This window comes from Lontra canadensis, unplaced genomic scaffold (assembly GCF_010015895.1).
Source record: "Lontra canadensis isolate GAN:19392208 unplaced genomic scaffold, GSC_riverotter_1.0 scaffold69, whole genome shotgun sequence".
In the NCBI taxonomy this organism is placed as follows: domain Eukaryota; kingdom Metazoa; phylum Chordata; class Mammalia; order Carnivora; family Mustelidae; genus Lontra; species Lontra canadensis.
This window is the reverse complement of record NW_022631063.1, coordinates 5000097-5017907: the sequence shown is the minus strand read 5'-3', so window position 1 is coordinate 5017907 and position 17811 is coordinate 5000097. Positions and strand designations below refer to the sequence as shown.

General features: G+C 35.8%; 2 protein-coding genes across 2 annotated transcripts; both read right to left on the bottom strand.

Annotated features, from left to right (window-relative positions):
- Nucleotides 1-345: 345 nt before the first annotated feature.
- LOC116880913 (T-complex protein 1 subunit beta) lies at nucleotides 346-2270 on the bottom strand. The gene has a single exon (XM_032880368.1). It carries the CDS (start codon nucleotides 2216-2218, stop codon nucleotides 611-613), a length of 1608 nt encoding a protein of 535 aa, XP_032736259.1. The 5' UTR covers nucleotides 2219-2270; the 3' UTR covers nucleotides 346-610.
- A 13083-nt stretch (nucleotides 2271-15353) lies between these two features.
- Nucleotides 15354-17238, bottom strand: LOC116880914 (nucleolar protein 58-like). Its single transcript, XM_032880369.1, is given in 3 exon segments — nucleotides 15354-15835; nucleotides 15837-16622; nucleotides 16625-17238. Coding segments are annotated over 3 exon segments (1596 nt in total). The 5' UTR covers nucleotides 17171-17238; the 3' UTR covers nucleotides 15354-15571.
- Between the last annotated feature and the right edge of the window lie 573 nt (nucleotides 17239-17811).

Here is a 17811-nt window from a genome sequence, read left to right as displayed (position 1 = left end):
CCCAGGACCCTGGATCAGGACCTGAGCCAAAGGCACACTCTTAACAACTGAACCACCCAGGTGCCCCAACACTTGATATTTCAAGTTCAGTATTGTACAAATGGTCCATGATTTCACTGATATATTTCTATTTTAACAGTGATCTAATAGGTGATTTGTAAATTGACCAAGTACTTTTATGATCTAATGTAATCTATACTGTAACAAAGAGAAATGTCTGAAATTTGGGGATATTTTTATGACTATCTTCCTTAGTTTAGAGGGGGGACTGGAATTTCCTCCTTTATGTACATGCTCTGGATTAGTTATATTGTAATTGTGAAGGTAGGGATGAGGAGAGTTGCATTTTTTTTTTTTTAATTGTTCAAATTTTTATTTTGATGCACAGTATGAGAAATGAACTTTTAAATCAACTGAATTTTATGGAAAATGAAACAGTAAATAAATTAGACCCATGTTAAAATAGAAGGCCAGTTAAATGTCCAAACTTAAGGATATAAGAGCCACAGATAAACTTCGATTCCACAGTCTTCTTTAAAAGGTCGAAGTCTTTCAAACACAACTCTGCTATGAACTAACTGGTCCAGAGCTCAACAGCACATGGGAATGTTTAACAGGGGTGATGATCAGGGACACGTTTCCTTGGTGCTGCTTTGATAATGTTGTCCACACGAAGAATCACCTCTGCTGCTTCAGCTGCGCTCAAAAGAACTTGTCGCTTCACCTGGAAACTTTCTGTTATACCCAGTACTGCCATATCTCCAATGGTACCTTCCTTCATATCCAGTCCAGCAGTCGTGTTGCCTTCACTATGGGCAGCTCGGAGCTGTGCCACCAGGTCTGCACTGTCATAGCCTGCATTATCAGCTATGATAGTTGGCAACATTCTCAGTGCTTTAGCGTAAGACTCCATCGCAACAGCTTCTTTGCCTGGTGTTCTACTGGCAAGCTGTGTCACAGCATGAGCCATCAGCATCTCAGAACAGCCTCCTCCATAAACTGTTCTAGAATCCTTCACAGTTTGGGCAAGAACACAAAGAGCATCATGCAAAGATCTTTCTGCCTCATCTAAAATTTGCTGAGTGGCACCACGAAGAACAATGGTACAAGCTTCGCCAAGGGCTACCCCAGAAAAGTGGATGAGTTTATCCTCTCCAATCATGACTTCCTCAATAAGCTTGCAACTTCCAAGCTTCACTAGTTCTGGGTGGTCAAAGGTAGAGGCAATTTCACCACCTGTGACAAGAGCTAGGCGTTCCACACCTGCAAAATCTGCATGTTCTATCGCCATGACACCGGCAGCACCAAAGAGCTGCTCAGGATAATTATAAATTAACTGCCTGTTAATAAAGCAATTTATGCCATGCTTAAGAATTCGTTCAACTTTCTCCTTCATTTTCTCCTTTTCGGCATGTTCTATTTCAGCAACCTTTGCTGTAGAATCAACTCTTACCCTGGAACCAAATATCTTTATTTTGTCTGTATCCATACCAGTATTTGCAATGAGAATTTTAGCATTTTCAATTCGCTTTGGTTGATTTACTCCAATTTTTTTATCCAACAGAAAGCCTTCATCTAAATAGGAATCTGCCAGACTTCCTCCTAGCTTCTTGATGACGTGAATTGCCTCCAGATTACCAGAACCTTTCAGTCTGAGAACAGCTTCTACAGCTAACTGAGTAAAATGGTCTTTGTGATGAGTAAGAAGTTTTGAGGACAATGTTGTTCCCGCAATGTTCATTAAATCTTGGCGGAATTTAACTTCATCAGAACCATGATCAACTGCAGAATTCAACAGAGCTTGTCTTGCTGCCTTTGTGGCTTCTCTCCAACCCGCAATGATGGTCTGTGGGTGAATCTTTTTTGCAATCAACGATTCTGCTTCCCTTAGTAATTCTGCTGCTAAGACAGTAACAGAGGTAGTGCCATCACCAACTTCATCATCTTGAACTCTAGACATATCAACTAAAACTTTAGCTGCTGGATTGTCTACACCGATGTTTTTTAGAATAGTTGCACCATCATTGGTTACCATAAGAGAGGCATCTCGTCCACTGCTTAACAGAATTTTATCCATGCCCTTAGGTCCTAATGTGCTCTTTACCAAGTCTCCAACAGCGATGGCACCAATAAAAGAAGACAGACGAGCAGTCTCTGCCCTCTCTTCATCAGCCCCAGCCTTGAAGATGTTAACAGGTGCAAGGGAAAGGGACGCCATGGTTCCGAGGAGTTCGGCACACACGCGAATTCCTCAGCTCATGCCCGGGACCAGAGGGGAGAGTTGCATTTTTGAAAGCAGTATGTGTTCACAAACCACATTAAGATATTTTATTTATTTAAAAAAATTTTTAAAAGATTTTATTTATTTATTAGAGAGAGAGAGAGAGAGAGAGCACAGGCAGACAGAGTGCAGGCAGAGGCAGAGGGCGAAGCAGGCTCCCTGCCAAGCAAGGAGCCTGATGTGGGACTTGATTCCAGGACGCTGGGATCATGACCTGAGCCGAAAGCAGCCGCTTAACCAACTGAGCCACCCAGGCATCCCAAGATATTTTAAATGTTTAAAAACTTACAACTAAATATTTTCAAAACACTTTTCTCTAACTTCTTCCAATTCTGTAAAGCATATGACTTTGCCTGAGGAAGCAAATATAGCACTTGAGTGGGACTCATATATATTTAGAGTAGCTACTGCAAACCTGTTATGTCCAGAGTATAGCAAAAGCATCCATAGGTTTTTACTTTGAGTTTGTAATGAAACGTAGTCATGCTTTTTTTGTTGTTTTTGTTTTTGATGTGTATGTGTGTATGTGCATGTATAGTTTCAGTTAAGTACTTTTTATACCATGACATAAGTTAAAAATAATATGTAATTTAAAATCTAGAATAGATGCTTATTTTCTCAAAAATTCACTGAAATATAAAAATCTTTAAGTCAATTTTGAGTAAAATTTTAGAGATTTTGAAGTTTTCTAAAAATTAACCATCTCATATTTTAACTTTTAAGTTAATTCTACAGGATAGAACTTAGAGTCACATGCACTTGATGGGTATGATCAAGGAATATAAGGAACGTCTTAAGCCATTTATGAACTTCACAACAACACACATTTTTTTCTCTCCCTAACTCTCAAGTTGAAGCTCTTTAAGTAAACAAAAAAATTTTAAAAATGCCTATAAGGTGCAAGACACAGTTCAAAGAGTGATGCAAGAAATAAGATTAACAATGTGGTAAAGAATAACAGGCACTTTGGAAAACCAGAAATTGTTAAATTATTTAAAATCCTGTGAAGATAACTTCTCATATTCTTAAGAACTATTAGTGCTAAATATATTCTGATCATCATCAAAGATGTAGGGATGATCCTGTATTTAGAGTAAGCAGACATCTTCCTTCTTAGTACAAACAAAGCAAAGCAAACTTATCTTTATTCATTTTTCTGTCATATTTAGGTATTTTTCATCTTAGTCATGTTTTTATTTAAATTTAGTTGTATTTTTATTTATGGTCTCTCTATTAAGGTAGAAATGTCATTTAGAAAGGACAAGTATTACTCCTTCTTGAAGTAATTTAATTAGTCTTTTGGAAATAAGAAAAGGCAAGGTTAATTTTGAAATGGAGATGGAGGCCAGGATTGAATGAATTCCTAAGATTTATTTTATTTTTTAAAAGATTTTATTTAGTTTTTTAACAGAGAGAGACACAGTGAGAGAGGGAACACAAGCAGGGGAAGTGGGAGAGGGAGAAACAGGCTTCCCACAAGCAGGGAGCCCGATGTGGGGCTCAATCCCAGGACCCTGGAATCATGACCTGAGCTGAAGGCAGGTGCTTAATGACTGAGTCACCCAGGTGAATTCCTAAATTTTAGAGGTGAGTCTGTGTATGTGTGTGTATGTGTACGTGTGTGTGCCACATGACTTTCTGTGAATTGGTGTGGTGGTGGTAAGAAGGGATACCAAGTTGAGAATAACTATGTATCATTTTGGCTTAGGCGGACTATATCTTATTGCATCATACTAAATACCTGGAGTTCTGAAATATACTAAAATCTATGCCCAAATATACATTTTAGAATATTGCGTAGGTTGACAAATTTTATGAGTTTGTAACTTGGGCTTGGTTTATTCTTTCTGAATTTGAATAATTTTCTGTCTTTTCTTTCTTTTTTAAAGTTATTTCTTATATAAAGCAGGACAGATTTTATTTTTTCAGCTTTACTGAGGTATAAGTGACAAATTAAAATATATATATTTCAAGCATACAATGTGATTTTTTGATATATTTATACATTGTGAAGAGATTATCATGATTAAGCTAACTGATATATCCATCACCTCACATAGTTACCATTTATCTTCTTTTCTCCTAAGTCATTTACTCATTTGCTTTATCCTCTGTCAATTAATTCCTGCATTCCTACCAAGTACCAGGCACCCTCCAAAGGACTGGATATATGGGAATAATAAGACTTGGTAATAGTAAGATTTAGCATTTGGATAAGACTCAAGGAGCCTACAACTTAGTGAGGGAACCTGAGAAATGAAATAATTATAAATCACTGAGATTGATTCCTTAACCATCCTGTTCAGGGGGCATATAAAAAGTGTGGTGGGGGGGAAGAAGATAGAGAGAAGGGACAATATCAAGGAGATTAGTTATTAGAAAGTGATGAGGGAAAATAAATGATAATTCAAGTTAGGTTGGTGAAGAAGGGAAAGTAAGCCTCAGGAAGGTGGAAGCATTAAGTTCTGAGATAGGAAGTAGCATTTGATGGCTTGGCATGAAGGCCAAAACAATTTTCTTCAAGGAAACAGCCAAGGGCAAAGAATTTTCCTAAATTTTCAATCTGCTACAAATTTCATACCATCCTAAAAGGTCAGTAATGTGGTCCACCTTCTAAGAAATGCATATTTGAAAATCACTTTCATAACAAAACTGCTCTATGGAAACTATTTTATGCCCCCCCCCTTTTTTTAAATCTCCACATTATAAGGGATGGAGAAACTAATCTTGCTCTAATTTTATAATAGACTCAGACTTTTTCTCCTTCTCTTTAAGGTTAACAGCAATAGAATAAATATGACCAGGAAACTGGTAGATGATGTGACAAATTTTACAGAAAAAAAAGATAATTATTGACCATGCATCTTTAAAGTTACATAACAACTGATTATCAAATGGCCAACATTTCTTGAGAATATATCCAGCAATTTTGAGAGGCAACACTTACGGTAAAGCATCACTTAGAGCACTGATGTTTTTGCCTTGAAAATTAAACAAAACTCAATCAACAAGCTATATATCAAATGGTAATTTCAAGCATTGTGCATATACTAGCCATTTCCTAGAACCAATCAATAGAGTTTTGCTTTTAAAAAATCAAAGCACACATTTTCTCATTTGTAACTTTTTATTTTGTAATATTTATAAACTTAGAAAAAAGTTGCAAATACAGTGCAAAATTCCTATAAGCCCTTCAACCAGTTTTCTCTGATGGTAGTATCATTTATATAACCATATTACATGACTGAAACCAGGAAATTAATAGTGATACAACATTAGTAACCAGTCTACTGATCTTACTCAAATTTTAACAATTCTCCCATTAATGCTCTTTTTCTGATACAGGATCTATTCTAGCATCTCACATAGTAGTTAGTTGTCATGTCTTTGTGTCTCTTCCAATCGTGACAGCTCCTCAGTCTTTCCTTGTCTTTTGGGACCTGGTATTTTGAAGAATACTGGCAGTTATTTTGTACTATATCCCTCAAGTTGGGTTTGTGTGATGTCTTCTCATTTTTGGATTGAGTTGTATGTATAACTGGCAAGAACACAGGAGAGAAGATGTTGTGTCCTTTTTAGTGTGCCATAGCAGGAAGCTCATGATGTTCATGTGTCTCATTATGTCTGATGCAGTTATTCTTTTTCTGTTGTAATTAGTGTCTTTATGGGAAGATGCTTTGAGACTAAGCAAACCTAGTATTTTTCATCATACTTTTGCTTGCTAGCTTTAGAATACATCAGTGTTTTTTGCCTGCTACAATTGTTATGGAGTTTACCTAATAGTTGTTTTATATTTCCACCATGCATTCTATGAGTTAACTGGAATTGTATTGTACGGAAAACATATTCTTTCCCATTTTATATTCAATTACTTATATTAATACAAACTCATGCATGGATATTTGGTTTATTATATTGGTTGTAACCTGTTAATATTACTACTTATTTTGTTGTTTATGTTGTCCTCTGTTTGGACGTTGGGAACTCCTTCAGATAGAGCCCTACTTGCTTTATATATTCCTCCATCATTTTTTGAGTACTTCTTTACTTTCCCGCACATCAAAATGTTTCAAGAACAGCTATTTTCCCTTCCCAATCACTGAAACCAACCACTTCTACAAGAAGCCCTACTCCTTTAACTGGATAATGAATTTTAGAAATCAAGACCTGGGTGCTAGTTGAAATGCATACTTTTGAAAAGTTTTATAAAGATTTGTTATGTTCACAACCTTATTCACTGATAAGTTTGCCAATATTCACTGATGCTATGGATAACCTAACCTTAATGAACACATCATCAATACCATTTTCTTAATATTTACCCCAGGTCATGTCATCGTGTGAGTAGATGTCAGCAATCCAAGACTTCTATGCAGAGATGTCCAGTGGGTGGTTGTCAGTGGTTGCCAGGCTGCTTGGTATTTATTTGGTCTTCCTGTTAGATTTTAGACGATCTTCTTGTTGCCATCTAACTCCCCAGAGTCTTTAAAATCGAGATTGATTTATCTTTGGGTCTTTTTTTCTTAAGATTCTCCATACAAAGTCCAACCTCTTAGGCAGACACTGTACTCGTGCTGTCTCCTGACTACTCAGAACTAACATAAAGGAGACTTGAGTTAGCTTATCTTGCCTTGCCGGGGTCTATATTATTCTATTTTTTTCTTCTCTCTGTCCTGGTTAAAACTCCTGGATCTTCAGAACTGCTGATATGGGTTAGATGTCGAGAGGAAAGCAATGGATTTAAACATGTTTATAGTAGGAAAAATATCACTGAACTACTCTCCATTCAGATTTTCAAGTTTTATTTGATGTCTAAATGAGACTGTTAACTCAGTGAATTCCAAGGCTGGTGATACATTGAGGTAAAACATTTGGGAAGGATGGAATGTATTTTGGATTATATAATTCCTGTAAAATCCTCAAAATGCATAAAACCAACTCTAAACAATCCTACTTATTTTTCAGCATGTGAAAAGAAAGGTCAGAATCTTCATAGAATGTATTTGTGGCGTACAGCCTCTAGCATCACCTCGTTTACCTAAATGCTTGCTATATGACACCATTCACTGCACAAAAAAGTTAAAGTAAGGAAATTCAAAGAATTACACTTTTGACATATACCTACCAATCCCGGATAAGTGACTGACAGCAAAATGAATGCCATACAATATGTAAATATTTCATAGTAAATGTTTCTGTTGAAATGAGCATTGATATTATATGCACACTTGAAAGAACTACAAATATTTTATAAAAATCCTCTGTCAGGTAGCAACATCAGTGACATAGGGATTTTGAGGTATTGGCTATGTTGATCATGGTCTGAAGACACTGGGAGAATATTTTCAAAACCACAGAGACAGTTAGAATGTTCCACTATGGGAACAATCTCAAAGCATTCCTTTGGCCACATAATAAAAAACTTAGTAAATTTAAACAAATGAAGATGTGTCTCCTAGTCTCAAAACCTCTCCTATCAGATACAGACATTGCCAATACAGCTCGGTGGCATGTAGATTATATGTTCTTTCCCTGGTACAGCCTAGTGCATTGCTCCTCTCCTCCCACCCCTATAGGAGACATGGGTATGGCTTCCCAGCTCCATCTGTGCCCTTCTCTCAGTTTAGAGCCCTGCTTTCCCAGTCCTGGTCATGATTCTTCTCCTTCCACATGACTAGATCATTTGATCTTAGAAATACGAGGCTTCCCTCTGGGGGGGTACTAAACCCTGGGGGTATTATCACTATTGTTTTCAGAGCTGAGTGATCAGAAATTCCTAACATCACTTCACATTCAGACCAACAGTAGCAATAATTGTTAGAAAGATTTTGAGATAAAAGTATTGAAGTAATTATGCAATTAAAAACAGTACTCACAAAAATATTTTGGCAATGCTAACCAGTAAGTGAAAAACAACTAAATGTTTGAACAAATACACATGGTTACAAGTTCTTGAAACTATAAAGATTTGTTTTTTCTCTTATCTCTCTCTCTCTCTTTCCGACCTGCCTGTTAGCTGGGGTCACTTTGGTGTACTCATAATTGGTTTAATTGCTATTCTAATTGATTTCCATTCTTAATGAAGACAAAGGGGGGACAATAATTATAGCATGTGTTTAGTATTAATCCAGCCACTATTAAGGACCAAACTTTGTGCAAGATGTGAAAATAAAGAATTATATAACATACCCAGCAAAAAGAGTTCTGAAGGGTACATGGCACATATGCAAACAATTACAACTTAATGATAAGCAGTGAATTAGAACAAGTGAACTTATAAGAGCACTAGGATTGTGGGGTTAGGTAAGGGCATGGTAACTGGAGCTGAATTCAAAGAGACAGTGAAGTTTGAGTAGAGTCTTATAATGTGAATAACTCACTAGCATATGCACGTGAGTGACTTGGCCTTGGCCTGATTCTCTCACCTCAATGTCATAACTCCTGTTTGAGTTGCAGAAACTCAACTCTGATACATTTTATGAAACAATTTTATTCAAATACTTTACATGCATCTTTGACATATGTCTCCATAATCATAGAATGACATTTTACTTTAAAATAGAACTCCCTAATACAACATCAGTATGCTCTGAATTGTTTTAAATACAGCACATTTAAAAAATATGTTTCTGATGTTTAAATATTAAAAAAAAAACCCTTAGGATAACATCTGTCAAATGGAAGTATTTTTTCTATTCATTTGTATTTGTGATTCCTATATCTTATCTTATGGTTTTGAACTATACTTTAATAAGATGGCTATAGAACGAAGTGCAGAAATGGGGTAGAAGGTAGAGGGAGACATGTGATTTTAAGGACTGTGTTTGTTAGCTTCTTTTGGGATGAGATACTATAATTTTTTTAAATATTTTATTTATTTATTTGAAATAGAGAGAGAGCATGAGCACCTGCATGAGAGGACGATGAAAGAAAAGTAGGCTCCCCACCGAACAGGGAGCCCAATGTGGGACTCTATCCCAGAACCCTGGGATCATGACCAAAAGTAGATGCTTACCTGACTGAGCCAACCAGGTGCCCTGAGATACGATAAAATTTAAACATTGATGTAAAAAACTGGTAGAAAAAGAAGATAGGGACTTCTTCACCTGGCCATAATTAACACTAGAGTACCCTTCTATCATGCACAATTATAAGTTTGTACAAAATATATAATCAACATAATCAATTATAGACAACATGTGGCATAATAGTGTACTATCTGTGAAAAGACAGTTGAGGAGTCAAGCCATGTCCACCCTGGCTCTTTGTCTTGGGACAATCTACAAGTTTTTCCACAAAAAAGGACAGAATTTGGAGTGAATCTAATCAAGTTCAGGGAGACTGGTACACACTTTGGTATATCCACAGAAAAGGCATTAAAGTGAAGAGTACAGAAATTCAAAGGGACCAGCTGCCAATTGACTTCATGAAAGAATAAAAATTGACACTCTTCAGAAGAAGACAACAAAATTAAGTCTCTACAGTATACTAACTAAAATGTTTAATTATATAAATTATTATATATACAATAAATGAACAGATAAATAAGTGAATACATACACATATCCATATATACATAAAGATGGCCTGGGTGGTGGATTTAACTGACAAAGAATTTAAATCAACTATTAAAAGTATGCTCAAGATCTCAAGTGAAATAAAGTCCTAATGAATGACAATCTACAAAATAGAATCTACAAAAACAACTAAAGGTAAATTTGTGAATGGAAAAGTACAATAAGTGATATAAAATTTCTCCAGATAGCTTTAAAACTCATGTTGGAAATAGAAGAAAAGGTTAGCAAATTTAAAGATAGATCAGTAGAATTATCTAATCTGAACAACTGGGAAATAAAAACTGAAACAAAAACCTGAACTTTAACTATGGGCAAGTATCTCTGATTGAGTGAAACTCCTCACAGATAACAAATTACAAGCTCTACAAACACAAAACAAATTAACAATAACACTACCAACAAACCCAACTGAAGGCACTAGAGAGTGACTCAAAACAAACAGAAATTTGAGGTAACTTGGCATTTAGTAAAAGGGATAGAAATCTGGGGTAGTTTGACATTTTTTTTTAAATTTTTTTTAATATTTTATTTATTTATTTGACAGAGAGAGAGAGATCATAAGTAGGCAGAGAGGCAGGCAGAGAGAGAGGGAGAAGCAGGCTCCCCGCAGAGCAGGAAGCCTGACGCGGGACTCGATTCCAGGACTCTGGGATCATGACCTGAGCTGAAGGCAGAGGCTTTAACCCACCGAGCCACCCAGGCGCCCCTAGTTTGACATTTTAATGGCTGTTAGTGAGACAGAAAATACTAACCTGTGCTGTGTAGGAAGACTAAAAGTCCAATGGAAATTTATAGTCTTGTCTTGCAAACGACAAGATAGACCCTGGAAAGGGAAAAGGAAGATGATATAGCTGTTGGAATTAGCACAATTTTTTTTTTTTTTTCTATTTTGAGAGAGCCTGCTGGGGGTGGGGAAACGTAGGGGCGGAGAGAAAGGGAGCAGGAGAGAGAATCTTAAGCAGACAGCACACTCAGTGCAGAACCCCACACGTGTCTTGATCTAAAGACCCTGAGATCATGACCTGAGCTGAAATCAAGAATCAGATGCTTAACAGACTGAGACATCCAGGTGCCCCTGAATTAGCAAAGATTTTAAAGCAGCTATTTTAACTGTGTTCAAAAACCAAAAGAAAATAACCTTGTAAATAGTGAAATGATAGTATAAGCAAACTAAAATGTTGAGGGAGGAATGAAGAATCCCAGAAACGGTATACATGTATACATATATATATGTTTACACACACACACACACACACACACATTTTTTTTCCCCTCTTAAATTTCTTACAAGGAAAATTACTGTTAAAAACAAAAGAGTAACACTAAGATGGGGCCTATGATATGGAGAAACCAAAGATAAAACAACAATAGCACAAAGTATGGGAGGTCATATGTGGAGCTACATTATCATAAATGTCTTATATTTGTGAAGTGGGAAGTGGAAAGTGTCAGGTACCAAGTGGGAAGTAGAAGGTGGTATGATATTAATTCTAAATATAATGTGGTGATTTTAAGTTTCCGTCAAGATTTCTATAACACAGTGCCACAGAGAGGGTGGCTTATAAACAAGAGAAATTTATTTCTAACATTTCTGGAAGCTAGAAATCTGAGATCTGGGTGACAGCATGGGTGGGTTCTGGTGAGAGCTATTTCCTGGGCTCCAGACTGCAAATTTCCTGTTGTATCTTCACATGGCAGAAAGAGCAAGCTAGCTCTCCAGCCTCTTTCTTCTAAGGGTAATAATCCTATTCATGAGGTCTCATGTTTATGACTTAATTACCTCCCAAAGACCCCCACCTCGAAACACTACACACTGGGATTAGAATTTCAACATAAGAATTTGGTGGGGGGAGAGGGGCACAAACATTCAGTCCATTGTAAAGGTACATTTTGTAACTATTCCAGCAAACACTAAAAACATATTTAAAAGAACTATATCTATTGAGAGAAAAGCTACTAATAGAAAACATTTATTATTACCCTTCACTAAAGAGACATTAAAGTAGCAGCCAATTAAATAAGATTCAGAATACATAAATTTAAGCCAATATCACAAAATGTGAGAGTGAAAGAAATGCCACACAGCTGGAGAAGCTGGCCTTGGATAAAATAGCCTTGCCTTTGTATCCTTTGAAATGATAACTGTAACAAGGATATACAAAGAATGATAGCACCGGGACACTGATTTGTCTTATGTGATAGAAAACATCTTATTATTGTAGCCATGGGCCCAGTGGGTTTGGGAGGTACTTATATACTTAGATGAAGCGAGGTCATTTTTAGCCCAAGCAGCTGTAAATGGGAGGTCAAAACAAAGGTGGTATTTATTTGATGATCTAGGAAAATCTCTTTCATATTAAGTCATGTCTTCATCAGGATGAAGTGGGGCTTTCAAAGCAACAACTGGATGATATCAATTATGTATATCAGTATGTTATATTATTTACATTACATTGTATCAAGAAAACTATTTCTCTCAGGACAGGTTAAGGAATACAAGTTGCCTGCTAAAGAGAAAACTTGATAACTTCCCGTAGTATTTAAGATATATCTTGTAGTATTTAAGATAAATAAATACTAAATAAAGAAAATAAAGAAATCAATACTGAATAAATTCCTTGTAGTATTTAAGATAAATCTTGATAACTTCCTGTAGTATTTAAGAAGTTATATAACCAAACTATTGACCCCTTTTCCTTCTTTTCTAAGGGAACTGAATATAAATTACTAGGCTTATATTGTGGCAAGAGACTTCATTTAAGCCATTAGAATGTCCAAATTACAGAAGATGACTACCAAAGAATATCTGTGTCAGGGTATTTAAGGCTCTGTCTACAATAATCACAGAAGGATACTTCTGCATTATACATTGAGATGCATAGATATTAGGTGTATAATTCACAGAGTTTTAATAAAAACAGCCCTATGCAACCACCAGTTATGATTTAGAACTTCTCTTAACATTTCTATTCCTCTAGAAAATTCATTGTTCCAATCTATTCTCATCCCACAAGGGCAACAACAGTTGTGATTTCTATCACCATAGCTTTATTTTGCCTATCCTTAAACTTCATATGAAAGAATATGCATTCTTTGTAATCATCCTTCTATTGTCTAGGATAAGAATTATATGATTTATTTATGTTGCTGTGTGCATTAGTACTTTCTTTTAATTGCTGAGTAGCATTCAATTATATGGATATACCGTAATTTGTTTATGCATTCTCTTGTTGATGCATATTCGAGTAATTCCCAAAATGGGACTCTTTTGAATAAAGCTTCCATTAACATCCTTGTGGTCATGTTTTCATTTATCTTAGGTAAATACCTGGGAGTGAAATTCCTGTTTGATAGTGCAAATACATGGTTAACTTTGTGTATGTCAGTGACTAAGTTGCTATATATCCCCACCAACATTCAGTGTTATCAGTCATATTAATTTTAGCTATTCTAGTAAGTACATAGTGATATCTCAATATTTTGGTATCTCATAGTTTTAATTTGGCCTTCCCTGATTAATAATGGTAAACATATTTTTCTAAGTATGTGTTCAAATCTTCAACAAATTCTTAATGAGTTGTTTTGCTTTAATTATTGCTTTAGGCAAGTCCTTCTTCTATTCTCTATACAAGTCCTAGGTCAGCTTCGGGTATTTGCATCTGTTTTTTACTTTTATGTCACCTATACCAAAGGAGAAGAAAAAAAAAAAAACTGGACTTAATCAAAATGAAGAACTTCTGGTTAACAAAAGACACAAGGGAACAAAAAAACAAGCCACAGACTGAAGAAAATATCAGCAAGTCAATTACCTAAGATTTGTATCAAGAACTTATAAAAAACTTATAAACAACTCAACTTAAAAATGGGTAAATGACTTGGACAAATATTTCACCAAAGAAAATAGACAAATGGTAAATAAGCACATGAAAAGATGTTCAACATCTTTAATCATCAGGGAAATTAGACACTATGTAATACCACTACCCATCAATTACAATGTCTAAATTTAAAAAGACTGACCATACCAAGTGTTGGCAAGGTTGTGGTGGAACTGGAATTCTCATATACTGCTGGTGGGAATATAAAATGTTATAATTACTTTGGAAAAACAGTTGTAATTTCCTTTAAATCAAACACCTAACTTATGATCTAACTATTCTATTCCTAGTTATTTACCCAAAAGGGTGAAAGATTATATCCATACAGAGACTTCTACATAAATGTTCATAGCAGCTTTATTTGTAATAGTAAAAAAAAAAAAAACAATACCTAAATGTCTATCAACAGGTGAAAAAATAAGCAAACTGTGGTATATCTATATGATGGAATATTACTCACCAATAGAAAGGAATGAATTATTACTCTAAACAGCAATATGGGTGTATACCAGACAAAGCATGCTGAAAGGAAACGAGTACATTCTGTATGATTCTAGTTATATATAACTCTAGAAAATGCAAACATATAGTGACAAAAAGCTAATGTGTGGTTGCATGGGGTGACAGAATGGAGGATTATTGAAGGCTGGTGGGAAAGATCACAAAGGATCAATTTATACACACACACACACTTCAAAATTAATCAAATCGGGTTCCTGGATGGCTCAGTTGGTTAAGCATCCAACTTTTGGTTTTGGCTCAGTTTGTGATTTCAGGGTTGTGAGATCAAACTCCCTATCAGGCTTCCTGTGGAGTCTGCTTGAGATTCTCTCCCTACCCCTTGCCACCCCCTGCTTATATTCACTCTCTCACTCTCTCTAAAATCAATAAAATCTTTAAAAAAATTTATGAAAGCATACACTTTAACTGTATGTGGTATTTGTATATCACCCAGCTGCCTAATTGTATGACAAAAAATAATAAAAAATAAAAAAAAACAAAAAAAATTATCCAGGCTTTATAAAATGAATGTTCCTTCTTCCTCTATTTTGTAAAATTGTTTGTATAAGACGGATATTGTTTCCTCTTTAAATGTTTGAAAAAATTTATAAATGAAAACATCTCAAAGTTTTATTTATGAAAGGGTTGATACAAATTAAATTCTATGCATATAATAGATATGGAGTGATTCATATTTTCTTATTCTTTTCAATCAATTTTGGTAAGTTAAGTATGTAAGGAATTTGTCATTTTATCAAAATTATCAAATTTATTAGTAAAATGTTTCTCGTGATATACTGTTATTGTACTTTCAATATTGTCAGATCTGTAATAATATGTTCTGTCATTCTTGATATTGTGTATTATCTCCTTTATTTTCTTGACCAATCATCTTAAGTTTCATCAACTTCACTAATATTTAAAAAAAAAAACACTTTGCTTTTTAACTTTTTTCTGTTTGTGTATTTTCTTTCATTGATATCTGTTCTAGTTGTAGAATTTCCTACCTGCCACTCACTCTTATTTTAATTTGTTTATTCTATTCTAGCTTTTTAGGGTGGTACAGTAGACAATTTAATTTAGATGTTTCTTCTCTTTTTTTTTTTTTTTTTTTTTAAATACAAAGAAAATATTTTTATTTGTATAACAAAGACTGAGAAATGACATAATCAAGTTAACAGAACTGGTGTGAAGACATGTAGGTTCGAAAAGGTATCGATGAGTAGGAACTCTGTTTCATCCAACCTTCCCTCAATTACAGAACATTTCTGACACACTCCTGACTGAATCTTAGGTGTGATGTGTCCCGATAACTCAAAGACAGTTCCCTTCAATTAGTCCTCATTATCTTTCTTTTTTTTCTTTTTCTCTGGACTAGGAATTGCTGTGCTGGTGCACGGTTCTTCCTCAGAAAGTGGTTCTTCCTTAATGTGTTTCTTTTTGTCCTTCTTCACAGATGTCTCCTGTTCTTCTACCACTAGTACTCCTTCTTCTTCTTCCTCTGTTGCTACTGGGGCTTCTTCAACTTTAATTTTAACCTTGGCTTTTTTGGCCTTCTTTTCAACAATTTCGTCTTCTTTATCTACCTGTTCTATCTTGCATTTTTTTGGAACAGGCTGGCTGTGTGGAATCACCAGAAGGATCATAAGTCTTTACTTCACTTTTATGTTCATATTTTTCTGTTTTTGCTAATGCTTTTCCCATTCCACTTATTTTCCTTATCCCTCTATCTTCCAAGGTCCTCAACCTGGCCTCTAATTTGGCTTGGTTCTTAACTACCATTGCAGAACTGGAGTCTTCACCAAAAGCATCATACTGAATAGCCAAAACAGTTTTGGTTGCCAGTATTCGAGAAATCTTTCCTTTGTGTTTCGGACTTGTCTGGCCTACAAGTGAAGCATGATAAATGAGACTGTATTTTGGGGTATCTCATCTAGACTTGAGGGCTCTGAAGAGTGCCTTTTCTGCTCCAAAAATCTGAACCGTAGAAGCTGCATGTTTGGCCAAATTCAAGAGAGAACCTGCATGAGCAATGAGCCGTGCTCCCACTAATTTCCCAACCGTGACTGTAACATTTGGTGCAATGGCCATCATTCGATTTTGTAGATATTCATAGAGCTGGGTTCTATATTCTGAGATTTCAATTACCTGAGTGCAGAGATGAAGAATATTGCAAATATCTTCTTCTGAAACCTCTGTTCCCATTGATATCTCTGCAGCTGCTTTTACTTCTGCTTCAACTTCCTCTGGCAGTAGTTCAGAAAGTTTGGCTGAAGCATAATTCTTCCTATCACTGACTTTCCGTAAACACTTGCAGTATGTCAGATTATCCGAAATAATTTTTCCTAATTCAGGGAAATGCCAGCCATACCATTCTCTATATACCACATAATATAGTTGTTTAGTTCTTTATCTAAGTCATCTAACAAGGAAATTGCCTGAACAATCATGGTGTCCACTTTATCAGCACTGAATTTCAATCTGTATCGGGACAAGCTGTGTGCCAATCCAAGACACATAGCTGCCATTTCACTTGGTTCTACGCCAGGGATTAATCCATCATCCATCTGGGAACGGATTCCTCTCATAAATTCATTGACGACAGGGCTATGGATACAACTGAGATTCAGCTTTTCCTTTATGACCCCTCCTAGTTTAGCATCAGCTACAGCCAGGGGTTCATGGGCTTCTTTTACTATTTTCTTCAGAAATTTCTTCAGCTGCTTATTGATTTTGCCCTCCATCAGAGCTGCGAATGCTACTAATGCTTCTGCTGTATCCTGAAGTTTCTCCAAATGTTTTAGCTTTACTATTTTATTTGCTTTCTCTGGAGTTTCAAATTCTTTCCACAAACTATCAACCTCTTGAAGTTTCTTCTCATTCAAAACCTTAAAGATGGCGTAGCCGACGGAAGTTTCGAATAGCACCAACATGGTGAGGCCGGGTCAGGGCGCTGTGCGGCCCGCCGCGGTTCTATACCAACAAAAACACACCAAACTTTAGGCCCGCAAAGGCCTGCAAGGCCACAACAGGCCGCGCACAAACGCGCACGCCTTCTCGCGAGGAATCAGACCACGCTGTCCAAATGCTCCAGACTCGACTGTGTGTAGAACGCCTGAACGCGCTTCTCCTTCTCCCCGTTTCTTCTCTTCTAACATAAGAATTTAAAGCCTATAATTTCCTCTAAAAACTACATTATTTATATCCCACAATTTTCTATGTATGTTTCTGTTTTGATTCAGTTTGAAATAATTTTTATTTTCCCTTGGGATTTCTTCTTTGGTATATCTGTTTTTCAGGGGTGTGTGTCTTAATTTCTAAATATTTAACAGTATTCTAGCATTCTAAATTGCCTTGTTTTCTAACTTAAATCAGCTGGGTCACAGAATATGTTCTATTGGGTTTCAATTTTGAAAGTTATTTAGATTTACATTTCGCCTCACTATATGGTGTATCTTGGCGAACATACCACGTGCAATCTGCAAGAATGTTTATCCTATACTTGAGGACTGTTCCACAACATCAATTGGGTTAAGTTGTTCAGCAGTGTTGTTTAATCTTAAATCCTAATTTT